This window comes from Hydractinia symbiolongicarpus, chromosome 10, assembly GCF_029227915.1.
Source record: "Hydractinia symbiolongicarpus strain clone_291-10 chromosome 10, HSymV2.1, whole genome shotgun sequence".
NCBI lineage: Eukaryota > Metazoa > Cnidaria > Hydrozoa > Anthoathecata > Hydractiniidae > Hydractinia > Hydractinia symbiolongicarpus.
In genome coordinates this window covers 19421431-19434391 of record NC_079884.1, presented here as the reverse complement: position 1 = coordinate 19434391, position 12961 = coordinate 19421431, and the positions used below count along the sequence as shown (strand labels likewise).

The 12961-nt window shown below is 37.1% G+C and overlaps 1 protein-coding gene across 1 annotated transcript in view; it reads left to right on the top strand.

Annotated features, from left to right (window-relative positions):
* Positions 1 to 12961, top strand: part of LOC130613093 (uncharacterized) — a 45428-nt gene that overhangs the window by 13789 nt on the left and 18678 nt on the right. Inside the window, exon 13 of the mRNA XM_057434421.1 lies at positions 6033 to 6287. Within this exon, the coding sequence (XP_057290404.1) occupies positions 6033 to 6287 (255 nt within the window). The remainder of the gene's footprint in view (positions 1 to 6032; positions 6288 to 12961) is intronic.

Sequence of the window (12961 nt, the reverse complement as noted above, 5' to 3'; positions counted from 1 at the left end):
TCTGTCTGTCTGTCTGTCTGTCTGTCTGTCTGTCTGTCTGTCTGTCTGTCTGTCTGTCTGTCTGTCTGTCTGTCTGTCTGTCTGTCTGTCTGTCTGTCTGTCTGTCTGTCTGTCTGTCTGTCTGTCTGTCTGTCTGTCTGTCTGTCTGTCTGTCTGTCTGTCTGGGCTTGTATTTCGTGTGTGCTTTTTATACACGAATAGACAGACGATGGGGACCTGGCGTCAAAACGCCAGGTTAAGCTAGAACTAATTGTTCGACTTAATTGAACAACTTGTGGAACGCTTCATAAGAGCCCCAAACTGTGTCACCCATTCAAGCAGAAGGCTTCGGTACAGACATGCATATGTCGTAATTCGAGTAACATTATAGTGTTCCGGATGTAATGTATTTTTCAACCCTGTTATAGCAAAAAATATCGGTCAATATTATTTTATTTTGAGACATAAGTTTTCGTAAAAGTTTAAAAATTATTCGTGACACCGGGTTGAGACAGACAGACAGACAGACAGACAGACAGACAGACAGACAGACAGACAGACAGACAGACAGACAGACAGACAGACAGACAGACAGACAGACAGGCAGGCAGGCAGGCAGGCAGGCAGGCAGGCAGGCAGGCAGGCAGGCAGTCTGTCTGTCTGTCTGTCTGTCTGTCTGTCTGTCTGTCTGTCTGTCTGTCTGTCTGTCTGTCTGTCTGTCTGTCTGTCTGTCTGTCTGTCTGTCTGTCTGTCTGTCTGTCTGTCTGTCTGTCTGTCTGTCTGTCTGTCTGTCTGTCTGTCTGTCTGTCTGTCTGTCTGTCTGTCTGTCTGTCTGTCTGTCTGTCTGTCTGTCTGTCTGTCTGTCTGTCTGTCTGTCTGTCTGTCTGTCTGTCTGTCTGTCTGTCTGTCTGTCTGTCTGTCTGTCTGTCTGTCTGTCTGTCTGTCTGTCTGTCTGTCTGTCTGTCTGTCTGTCTGTCTGTCTGTCTGTCTGTCTGTCTGTCTGTCTGTCTGTCTGTCTGTCTGTCTGTCTGTCTGTCTGTCTGTCTGTCTGTCTGTCTGTCTGTCTGTCTGTCTGTCTGTCTGTCTGTCTGTCTGTCTGTCTGTCTGTCTGTCTGTCTGTCTGTCTGTCTGTCTGTCTGTCTGTCTGTCTGTCTGTCTGTCTGTCTGTCTGTCTGTCTGTCTGTCTGTCTGTCTGTCTGTCTGTCTGTCTGTCTGTCTGTCTGTCTGTCTGTCTGTCTGTCTGTCTGTCTGTCTGTCTCAACCCGGTGTCACGAATAATTTTTAAACTTTTACGAAAACTTATGTCGAACTCGAATTACGACATATGCATGTCTGTACCGAAGCCTTCTGCTTGAATGGGTGACACAGTTTGGGGCTCTTATGAAGCGTTCCACAAGTTGTTCAATTAAGTCGAACAATTAGTTCTAGCTTAACCTGGCGTTTTGACGCCAGGTCCCCATCGTCTGTCTATTCGTGTATAAAAAGCACACACGAAATACAAGCCCGCTAGCGCAAGGACGTGAAACTCGTTGGGCCCCCGCGGGCACAGGGACGAGTTACCGCTAAAATAAAGGTCCAATCAGGAGCGGAGTTTTAGATAAATGGCCAATCAGAAACTAAAGCTTTTTATATTCCTTAGCAACGATTTGTACGTTCCCCTAATATCGGTCCGAAATTTGGCAAGCATATTGGACCAACTTATTGCTGGAGAAAGAAAAGTTTCTTAACTGTTTGCTTTCTTTTTTCTTTTTGCTACTTGTAATATTTGTTTTCTATATGTTTTTACATGCTAAGATAAATATTATTGTCACGTGTTCTAGCCATTTACGAATCTTAAACGCACCATTTTTAGGTTTTTTTGGCTAGAAACGAAGATTTTGAAGGCTAGCTAGAGCTTTACTTATTAGTATTCCATATAGTATAAGAGCTTTTTATCATAGCCAACATTTATTTTGATGTTAAAGGTCTTGCTATTTAGCCACCTCCTTAGCTATATCTTCGGTAAAGTAAAAAATGCAGCTTGGCTACGACAATATTCTTAAGCAATAATTTTTATGCCAAATGCAGTTAGCTGGGTAGCTACATATTTTATTATTTTTCTGCAAACCTTTTCTGCAAATAAAATGGCTGAGCGATTGTTTTGGCTGGACGGGTAACGACAGGCTGTTTCCTGTGTTTTTATTTAAACTGAAGTTGCAATGAATATTTTTGGAAAAGGGTATTATCGCTATATGTCTGTACAACACCGTTTAACTGTACTAAGCGCTCAGCCCAGTGTCATGATTAATTTTTGAACTTTCAAAAAAATTTATTCCACAAAATAAAATAATAATGACCGATTATTTTTGCTATGACAAGGTATTTACGACATACTGTATACCAGTACTAAAGCGCTGCACATGATCGTGTGGCACAGTTTACGGCTCTTCTTAAGCGCTCCACAGGTGATCCACACCAGGTCACACTTTTACTTGTGGCTTGGGTTTCCCGGCTAATCTTATTATAATACCCGTATACGTCTGTCTGTCACGCAAAATGGTAATTGCAGTAGCGAGACACGTAATGCGGTAAATAAAAGAAGAACGAACGGATTTAATAATAGCCGTATTATGTCTGTCTTTGTGCAAAATGGTACTTCAAGTAGCGAGACACACGAAATGCTGTATATAAAGGACGGCGGACCTGTGAATTTTTCAACGGACTACCGACTAGACTCTATAATAATAGGCGTAATAGCCGAACATTTTCGGTTTGAATTATGCGCTCATTGTATGCTCTCTTCTTGGACTTTTTGTTTATAATATAAACCTTTTCTAAGAAAATCTCACTATAACATTGAACTTGTTGGTTGAACACCCTTATATTAAAATATGCTCTCTGCCCATAGCACCAGGAATTCCTGGCTGCGCTATCAACACGGGCTTCATCTTGCCGGTTGTTGGAAGCTATTCTCTCGCCAGTCAATGGTTCGAGGCCTGGTTTTGTTCCAACAGCTTTGCATATTTCAGATAAGAATTGGGCAGCGATATCCCTGACTACGTTGTGTCGTCTGCAATAAACCCACCAGTGTAGCAGCTCAATGCATGCTCCACAGTGAATGATGAACCGCATGCACACCGTTCTAACAATCTAATAAGTGGTAGGTTGTACCTCAAGCGGATAGCATTCAGAATGACCTTTTGTCTAATGTAAATCCGTAATTATCTATTGGCAAAACAGTCAGCCAGTTATATGATCTGCTTTCTGTGAAGCATTTAATTGTTCGTATCTGTGATTTGCTCACGGTCTTAGCTTTTACAGATTCCGAATTTCTTCGTTATCTTTTCTCTTAGCTACTTGAATCCCATTTTTGATCTTACATGATTCATCTTCATTTTTTTTAAAAAATCTCTCGCTGTTCTAAAACATCATTTGAAAACGTTTTCGTTTCTTGTCTGGAGTTGTTATATTCTATTTTGCAAAGTGTAACCAGATTAACGACACCTATACCACAATACTTTGAAGGTAGCGACAACATTAAACGTTCAGGATCGTTACAGGTGTGTCCTTTAATCAAAATGACTAATGATGTAATGCTTTTAGCTTTCCTGCACCAGTAAGGTCGACAGCGTAGGCTACGTGTTTTGTTTTCCTTGAAGTATCTCGAATTTTTATCGTTGACATTAACGGTGTTATTTCAAGAGTGTGTACAGCCATCGAAATTGGATCTTTAAAAAACCAATCCAAGATTTTTCGCGGACAGACGAAAGTCATTTGGATTTCGAAAGTGGTCGTATATGGTTAGTGTTTTTTTACTTTCTGGAAAACTTATTCAACAAATAAAATTACTGAGTTATTTTTTTAGCTGGATGGGGTAACGATGGACTGTTTCCCGTGTTTTTTTTTAAACTAAAGTGGGCGGTAAAATGTTTTTAAAATAGATATTACGCCTATACACATGTGTAACACCGTTTATCTGTACTACCTTATCGGTAAAGAAAAAGTCGGCAAAAAATTAGTCGGCAAAAGCAAAAAGTCGGCAAAAATATTAGTCACTTTGACAAAATTTAGTCACTTTATGCCGACTTTTTTTTACCGATAAGGTAGGCGCCAAGCCTGTTGTTAACGACAGATTCTTTCCGGTTTGTTTTTTAAACCAAAACTGTGACTTCAAAATGGTATGACACCTATATAAATATGCAACACGGTATAGTAATCGCTTACCCCACACCAGAGTGTATCCTGTGTTGCTATGTAAACCGACCCTGCAATAAAATTATATGAGAAGGGTATTAAGCTTAAACGTGTTAAGCCAAAGGTTGGCCAAACTGTTTTTGCTATGGACAGAGTAGCAACGAGTTGTCAATTGTGTTTTTTAAAAAAATATATTACACCGGAAACACTATAAAGTTGTGTGCGCTTCACTCGGACACCTGAATGTGTGGCACAGTTGACGGTTCTTATTAATCAATAACCCGGGCGTTCCACACCGGGAGCTCATTAACCGTTCGTTGAAAGGACAAGATCCTCTACATTATTTTAATCAGAGCTTCAAGCTTTTTGCATTTGATGCAACAGGTTGACGAATGTCTAAAATATTTTTTTCGTGTGTGTCATACTGACCTTATCAAAACTCGTAAAGTATCATAACTTTTCCATTGTTTTTCTGCCTAAGTTGCTTTTTTAACGGGTTTATCGACTAGTTATTATTATAACTGTTGTTGTTATTATTTTTTTTCTTCTGTCTTCATTATCCCTGATCTTTCACCATGAACTTAGGACTTCCACACGTCTTCAGATATCTAAGTTGTCTTAGAAAATAGGATCGTTTGGGGACCTTGTTTACGAAATCGCACTAATAAATTCCGCACATTTAACCATTTACCTAGATTCGCACTAATTCATTCTGCATTATTATAAAAAATTCGGCTCTTAATTCGCACTAAATTATTCCGCACTTTTTTATCCTTGGCTTATTTTCTGCCCTTAAGATAGTTGCCGTAATATTGAACAACCAGGCGAATTAGTGCCTTTATTAGGGAAAATTGCAACTAATACTTATTCAAAAATTGCCAGATCTGTTCGAAAAAAATTGTAACAAGAGTACATAACAACTGTGATCGAAGATAGTTAGGTGTTGTACATGCAATTACAAATAAAAAAAAATATAAGTAAATGAACAGAACAGTTCAGTCAGTTTCATCACTCCGATACACTTTGTTTATAACTTGCATGATCCTCACTCGTGCAATTCCTTTCTTTTCAACAGGCAAGCCCTTGAAATATTCTACTAAACTGAGACAATAAAGAGTCTTCGTCCTTTTTCTGCAGTGGAGGTGTTGATGTATTCAAATTACATTAAACTGACTGCATCAGCAAGGCATTAAAAGCTGACAATAACAACTCTTTTTTTTCGTTTTTTGCCCATAGAAATGCCTGAGCTGTTTTTATTATCTGTGTAGTCAATGCAAGGGAAGGTGGAGGTGTGAGTATGTCTGGAGTTGACACTGCTGGTGATTTCTGATGGTTGGTCTATTTCTAACAGTGCTGGTGATAAATTGCAACTGCCTGGAATATTGACAGATTGGCAGTTGGGTTTTTCCAGCTTTAGATTTTGTAGCCTTTTCTAAAGTTAACCTTTTAGTAAATACACATTGCCTTTGTTATTAAAATCGTTTGAGAATCATTGGCACTTTAATAGTCAAAGAAAGTAAAAAAAGAATCCTTGAGTACACGTTTGCTTAATTTTAATTCGTTGACGGAGAGCACGGAATAAGTTGAACTCAGCTCTATTTTTATAGAATCGGTTCGGAACAGGAAATTTTCTTATCACGTGACGTAAACATCGCAAATACGCATGCTCAGAAAAAAATACTAGTTGTTTTTCTGCAATTTGCAGTCAGAGTTTGATCGCTTTGACATTTATGGCTTAGGCACATTGGGACAATATTTTCACGCAAAATAGCTCGTAGACTATATGGAAAGGGTGGTCTTGTCGTTGGACATATTTCTGTCTGGTTTCTAGCTTATGTATGTGGAAAATTTTCTCATCACTTTAACTCTTTTTATTACAGGAGAACAACGCCAATTTAAGCAAAGGGAAGGCAAAGTCAGTGGAGCCCAAGGTGGAGATACGACATCTGGTAACGAAAACGATGAATTTGAATATCAGCCTCAATATGGAAGCGTCCCTGATGGAGAGTATGATAAGCAATATCCCAATGCTGTTGATGGCTCTCCGTGGCAGTACCAAAATCATAACCCACATCATAATGTCTTCAATCAGCACCTACACAATCCTTACAAAATGCATCGAGCTCATGGCGATTGTAAGTAATTTAACCAATTGATAAAGGAGAATTATTTATTTGTTTGTTTGTTTGTTTATTTATTTCACAATTTTATTTCACAATTATTTACATAGGATTTCCATTTCAGCTAAAAGACCTTCTACTAAACTCTGTTCTGCATAATGGCAGCTTCAATATGAAATTGTTATTCCTAGTGCATTGTTCGTGATTAATGATTTAAAATAATCATGGAATTTTTTGCATGCAAGTTGTTCCATGCACTTTTTGACAAATTTGCATGCTTGTCGGTTTTTGAATCCTTCAAAAGAAACCAGTTTGACAGGGTTCTTTCTTCCACGGTTGACAGTTTTCCTAAACATATGTGACATGCAACGACAACAGGCAACAATAAATGACAATTGGTACAAGCCATAGTTTTGTATATAGTAGCAACAGACTCTGTATTTAACAGCTGTCTCAATTTCGATAACAGGTATAAACGACCTAAGGCTTTCCTATAGGCACGATTGAAGTGTTCACTCATGCTAAGAGTCGAGTCAATTTCGATAACGAGATACTTATAAGATGTCGTAACATTGATGTGATTTTCCTGGTATTTAATTTTTTTAGTCAACGTTAAACGTGTCGCAGTACCGCACAGTATACACTCAGGGTTTTTTTCTAGTTTAATATCAATTCGTTATCTTTAGAACAGGTTGCAATAGCTTGCATGTCGGAAGAAAGTTTTTCTTCGAATTTTACAACGTCTTTTCCGGGAGTATATAAAACAGTTTCATCGGTATATTTTTATAATTTGTAACTGCTTTATTTGATCAACGATATCGTTCACATAAATCAGAAATAATAGGGGCCCGAGTATTAAGCCCTGGGGTACTTCACTTGTAACTATGCTACGTTGTGAGTTGTGACTGTTGTATGCTATAACTTCCTTTCTATTAAACATATAACTCGAGAACCAATCTAATTTAAGACAATTTATTGTGTATACAGGTAGTTTCTCCAATAGCATCGCATGAGATAATGCATAGAGTGCTTCACTAAAGTCAATAAATACACAACTCACAAGCATTTTGTTATCAACATATCGCCTGATGTCATCGGTGAATAAGGTAGCAGCAAGTTCGGTTGATCTCTTTGCACGGAAAACAAATTTGTTGTTTGTCAAGTAAAGAATTTTCGATCAAATATTTGACGAGCTTTTTATGGACTATCTTCTCCATAATTTTTGACAAAGTTGGCAATGCAGACATTGGTCTATAGTTGTCCAACTTCTCTGTTGGTCCGTTCTTGTGGAGAGGTGTTATTTCTCATTTGGAAAAACGCCAGTACGTAAAGATATATTGATAATAAACGCCAGAGGTTGTGCAATTACGGATGCCGAGTCTTTCAATAGGCCTGGCTGAAGATCATCAATTTTAGTCGCCTTTTTTCTATTGATTTTATTTAGATGATCAAGATGATCAAAGTTGAGATATAACCGAAACGAAACTTTGAGCTAGTTCGTTTAAAAACATGTTTTAGTTTCCTCCAAATAAAGTCAATGAGTGGAAATGCAACCTTTTTGGGTTTTCTAACGATGTTCGTAAAGTAATCACAGAATATAGATATTGTAATTGGATTTGTTGTCATATCTTCATTGATATTGAAAAGTTGATCAAAACGACTATTTTTTGATTTGCAAGGGAAAACCCTTTTCATAATGTTCCAAAATTTTGTTAGATTATTTGCGTTTTCTTCGAGTTGTCCTCTAGCGTAGTTTGATTTAGCAGTTCGTATCATGCTATTTACTTGATTGCGTTTTCTTCTGTATTCATCTTTGATTCCTCTTACATTGGACTTACGAGATTTTCACAACAGTTTATCACGATTAATCTTTTTAATCGTTGGTGTTAACCCGAAGCTTGCTTTGATATTTTAGGTGCAAATAAGTTAAACGCGTTTGTCAGAACATTTGACATGTGCATCCATGCGGTATTCACATTTTCAGAATCGTAATTTTTGTCCCAATCTTGTTTTTGTAACTAGTTATTCAATTGTTTCGGCTCATAATTCTTGTAATGCGGCAGTTGATTTTTCTAGATAGTCATTTTAAATTACGAACTTTCCGAACACAACCTATCATTTCGTGATCTGCGATACCACATGACAGAAGCGTCACTAAGAGCGCTTGGATTATTTGTAGCTATGATATTGACTTTGTTTTGCCCTCAATTCTAGTAGGCTCTTTCATAATTCGTTTGAATCCATTTAGCTGTAAAATAGACTTGAAGTCCCGATTGATGTTCTTTTTTAAAAAATTACGTGCATATCTCCCAAGATAATAATTTCCTTATCAGATAATTTTGAAAGCATACCAGCATAAACTTTGTTAAAGTATTTATGCAAATGCTTGGATAAATCAGGGGGTCGATAAAAGATCATAATAATAAACTTTTCGATTTTGGTAGCACAATTTCCAGACAAGTGCACTCAAACTCTTCACATTCTAAATCCTCGCGCATTCTTCCGTTTAATTCCATTTTTTATATATGCTCCGGTTTCTCCGCCAGTTCTATTATTTCTCGTTCGGCTGGCAAAGTTATACCCCAGAATGTCAAAAAATATATAATTTTTGCATCGAATAAACAACGTACGTTCTGATATAAAATACTCATACTTTATCGTCCAAGTAAGGTTTCTATCTCTGGTATACAGTATTTTTTCCAATTAACGGAAACTCTAAAAGGCGGACACCTCTGACCAGTGGACACTTTGGTCTTACACCGGACATTTTATAGTCAAAGTCTCATAAAAATCTTTCCAAAAAGCGGACACTTAGTTAGCAGATTATTTAATTAGCGGACAATATTTTTTGCACCAAACAGCAAAAATGGCTTTTTTTGTCTCCAATTAGCGGACAGTCCAAAAAAATCAAAAGCGAGCAACGAAAAATAGACAAAAATTAATAGTTCTTCTAACATCTGTTTCAAACATTTTACAACTTTTGTGTCCACCTTGCTTTTAATCTCATCAATTTTCTTTATCACCAACTTTGTCAGCTTGTCATGGCCATGAAAGCGATAAATAACGGGAACCTCTACACCATAGCCACCTTCACGATTTAATCGCTTCCCAATGACTTTAGCTGTAATGGCAATGTTTGTAACCTTTAAAAATATTAAGCATATTACGGAAATATTATCTGGAACGTGCCCAACAGTGTGCTCAACTCCAAAAAAATCAGTTCTTATTATTGCAATCGCAGTTTTGTCAACCTCATTAGATGGTTCGTGCTTGCATTGCAACATTTCCCCTATCAATGGATACCAGATGTTCATATAGACATGATGTCCTCTTGCAAAGGAGCTATATTCATATCCATTCCATTGTTTTTCTATGTATATAAGTATGTCGATCGCGTACATTTCTTTTGTAATCATATTTGAGTTGCTAACTGCCATACCTTCGGAACAACGAAAAAAAATGCAAATTCTAACCTTCTAATATATTGAATAAAAGAAAAAAAATCGAATACGCCAATTCGATCGAATGTTTTTAATTCTAATTGATAGATTTTTATCATTGAAAGAGGAAGCAATGAACATCAAACAATCTTTGAATCGTCCAAAACTGGATGGTTTCAAGGCTTCCGAAGGCTCGCTTGATAAAGAGAAATTAAGTCATGGTATAAAAGGAAAGTAAATCTCTGGCGACTCTTTCGATGTTCCTACGACCACAATTAATAGTCAGGTAGCTGAGAGCATAAATAAATGGAAAACTATGCAATACTTTAGGACAATTTCTAACCTACATAAAATTAAACTATAGATAAAAATAAACAAAAAAATCTTTACCGGACACAATAAGTTTATTTCATTCGACAAATATCATTCAAATAATAAATAATTCTTACAAACTTTTTACACTACTTTAAGACGCCATATTTAACGCATTTCGAATTTTGATATCGAGCACACGCATTCCAATGTAAAAATATTCAGGGGGTGTACACTTCTCAAAAGTAATTGATTTTAAACAAAAATTAAAACCAAAATATGCCAATACTTTATTTTTTTCATATAAATTATTTCATATAAATTATCAAATAGTTTCAAATTTTAGAAAAAAGTCATTAAGAAACTTTCTATGTATTTAAAAGAAAAAGGGACCCCCCCCGTCCTACCTGTACATTACAAAAAAAGCGTAACTTAAGCTGAAAAAGTAGTCTTTCCGGAAATAGTTTGAAATGTAGATGAGTATTAAACATGTCTCGCAAACTGCTATTAACGCCAAAGAAAAAAAGTAAAAATAATAGTGATAATTGTATAATTCATATCGAAAGAACCCTATTCGGTCCGGGGTTTTTCGAACATACTATGACCGGGGGGGGGCGGATTCCGCCCCCCCCTCAATAACTTTTCATAGGGTTGTTCAAATTGAATCAAACTTGGCACACTTATAGTACGTCATAAAAGGAACAAAATGGCGCCAAAAAAAATTTGCTTGCGTCAGCACATTTTCTGTGACGTCATCAAAAGCTTAAATATTGGTAAAAATGCCACTATCTGCTTAAAATATAATTACTTTTGTTCTAGAGCGAATTTTTACATTCTGTTTGAAGTTTCTGAAAGCTAAATAAAAGTTATTTAACATATCTTCCGGTTTTTACATGGATCTGATAAAAAATTGCCAAAAATTGCCCGAAAATCCGTTTTTTTCCGATTTTCGGGTAAAATTCGACAAAATCGGGAAATCGGATTAGTCACGTGTTCAAATTAATCAAAATGATTCTTCTTAATGAAACAAAGTTGTGTTGCAAGTTTCAAGTTCTAAGGATAATCCTAACAGGAGTTATTATATTTTCTCCATTATAAGGATTTCATAGAGATTTTTAGGGGTAGTTTCGAGTAATGGCCAATATCAAAGCCTCTGAAAGGTATGGGACCTAAAAAATTTGCATGCAGGTGTCTAATAGATAAATGTTGAAACTCAGTAAGTATCATAGCCATATAACAAAGCAATCAGGAGTTATTAAAAAAAAACCGTCAGGGGGGGCGGAATCCGCCCCCCCCCCGGACCGAATAGGGAGCTTCACTGATATTTAGATAGGAACCCAACCTCGTCCCCAGGGCATCTTGTATCTTTTCTGACCCTGGGTCTGAGCGTATTCAAAGAATAGATTACAGGGAAAGAAAAAGATCTTTCAAGCCTTTGCCAACTATCATGCCACGTTTTACAGGTACAAAAAGAGCCGAGCCGCTTCATCTGAGAAATATAAAACTTGATACAAGAACAAAAATCGATGGAGATCTTAGTATGTCAAAAGCTTATGACTTCCTTTGGGTATTACTACGGCAAAGTTGCAACTCCATACCCAATTGGACTGGTTTTAATTACTTGACATATCCTGATAATGAGGAAAACGTTCATACTGTTACTTACCTACCAGCGATAAATTCCTCACCTACGAAAATGGAAACATTTCTTGAATTACTTCTACAATCAAAGTGTAAAGCGGAGGCGCTTGGTCTTAAGAAACTGACGTCGTGCTGGATCAAGCTATCTACGCTAAAGCAACCGAAATTCTTATGAATCCCACTCATGAAAACGAACAGTTTGTCGAAAGATTTGAAGATCATTCCAATCTGCTGAGAGACGTTGACAAATCTGGACCAACTGCCGCGTTTTGGTTCTCATTTATTGAAATGCTCGATCTACTGTTTGCATTCCAACGATCAATAAAACTCGGACTTTGGGAATTACATATGGAGGTTACGGGGAGAATGATACCTTGGTGTTTCGCATATGACCGACCCAATTATTCCAGATTTCTCACACTATACTGGGCGGAAATGATGCAGTTACCCACTACACACCCCCAAATTCACGAACAATTCATGTAAGATTTTGTTCAGTACTTATTGTTTCGTATTCGTTATTCATATTGGTTATTAGGTGTAGCAAGAGCATCATCGGAAATGCTCTTTGTTTGTTTATTTTTTTGCTTTTTTTTTCATTTTTATCATTTTCTCATATTTAGGGCAGCTAATTTTGCTGTCAAAAGGTCACCTGGGAAGTTCAACAAATTCCATCTGACCAAGCCATAGAACAAACGATTAATAGAGAACAAAAATGCCAAGGTGGTATAATTGGGTTTAGCACATCGGAAGGGACTGTGCAAAGGTGGATTCTTACGAGTCACACCTTATCAAAATATATTGCAACAATGGAAAAACGTCTAAACGTTAATGTCCGGCCACAGAAACCCAAAGATCTTGATAAAAGTAAACGTGATTTTGACAATAAATCTGTTGAGAGAGCATATGATGTCATGTGCAACTGGGGCAACCCGTTTCTTTGTCGTGATTGTCTTGTAAACTTGTGTTCAGTGCAGGAAGCAACAATGGAAATGCAAAACGATCTTTTAAATGCAGAAATGATTGGCAACACTGCTTTTATACAGTTTTACACAGTACGCGTTAAAAGTTCTCAAAATGCGTTTTACAATCCCATTAAAAAACATCGTTAAAGACATTCGGTTATCTGTGTACCAAAAAGAAACTTAAAGTTAAAGACAAATCTATTACTATTGCAGCAGAGAGATCCTTGTTTGGTCGGTTGTTAGAGGTTAGAAATCGAGACGGATTGTCATTAAAGGAAATATTATGCTACTCTCTGAGTCCAATACCATGGGCTTTAGGATTGCCTGATGG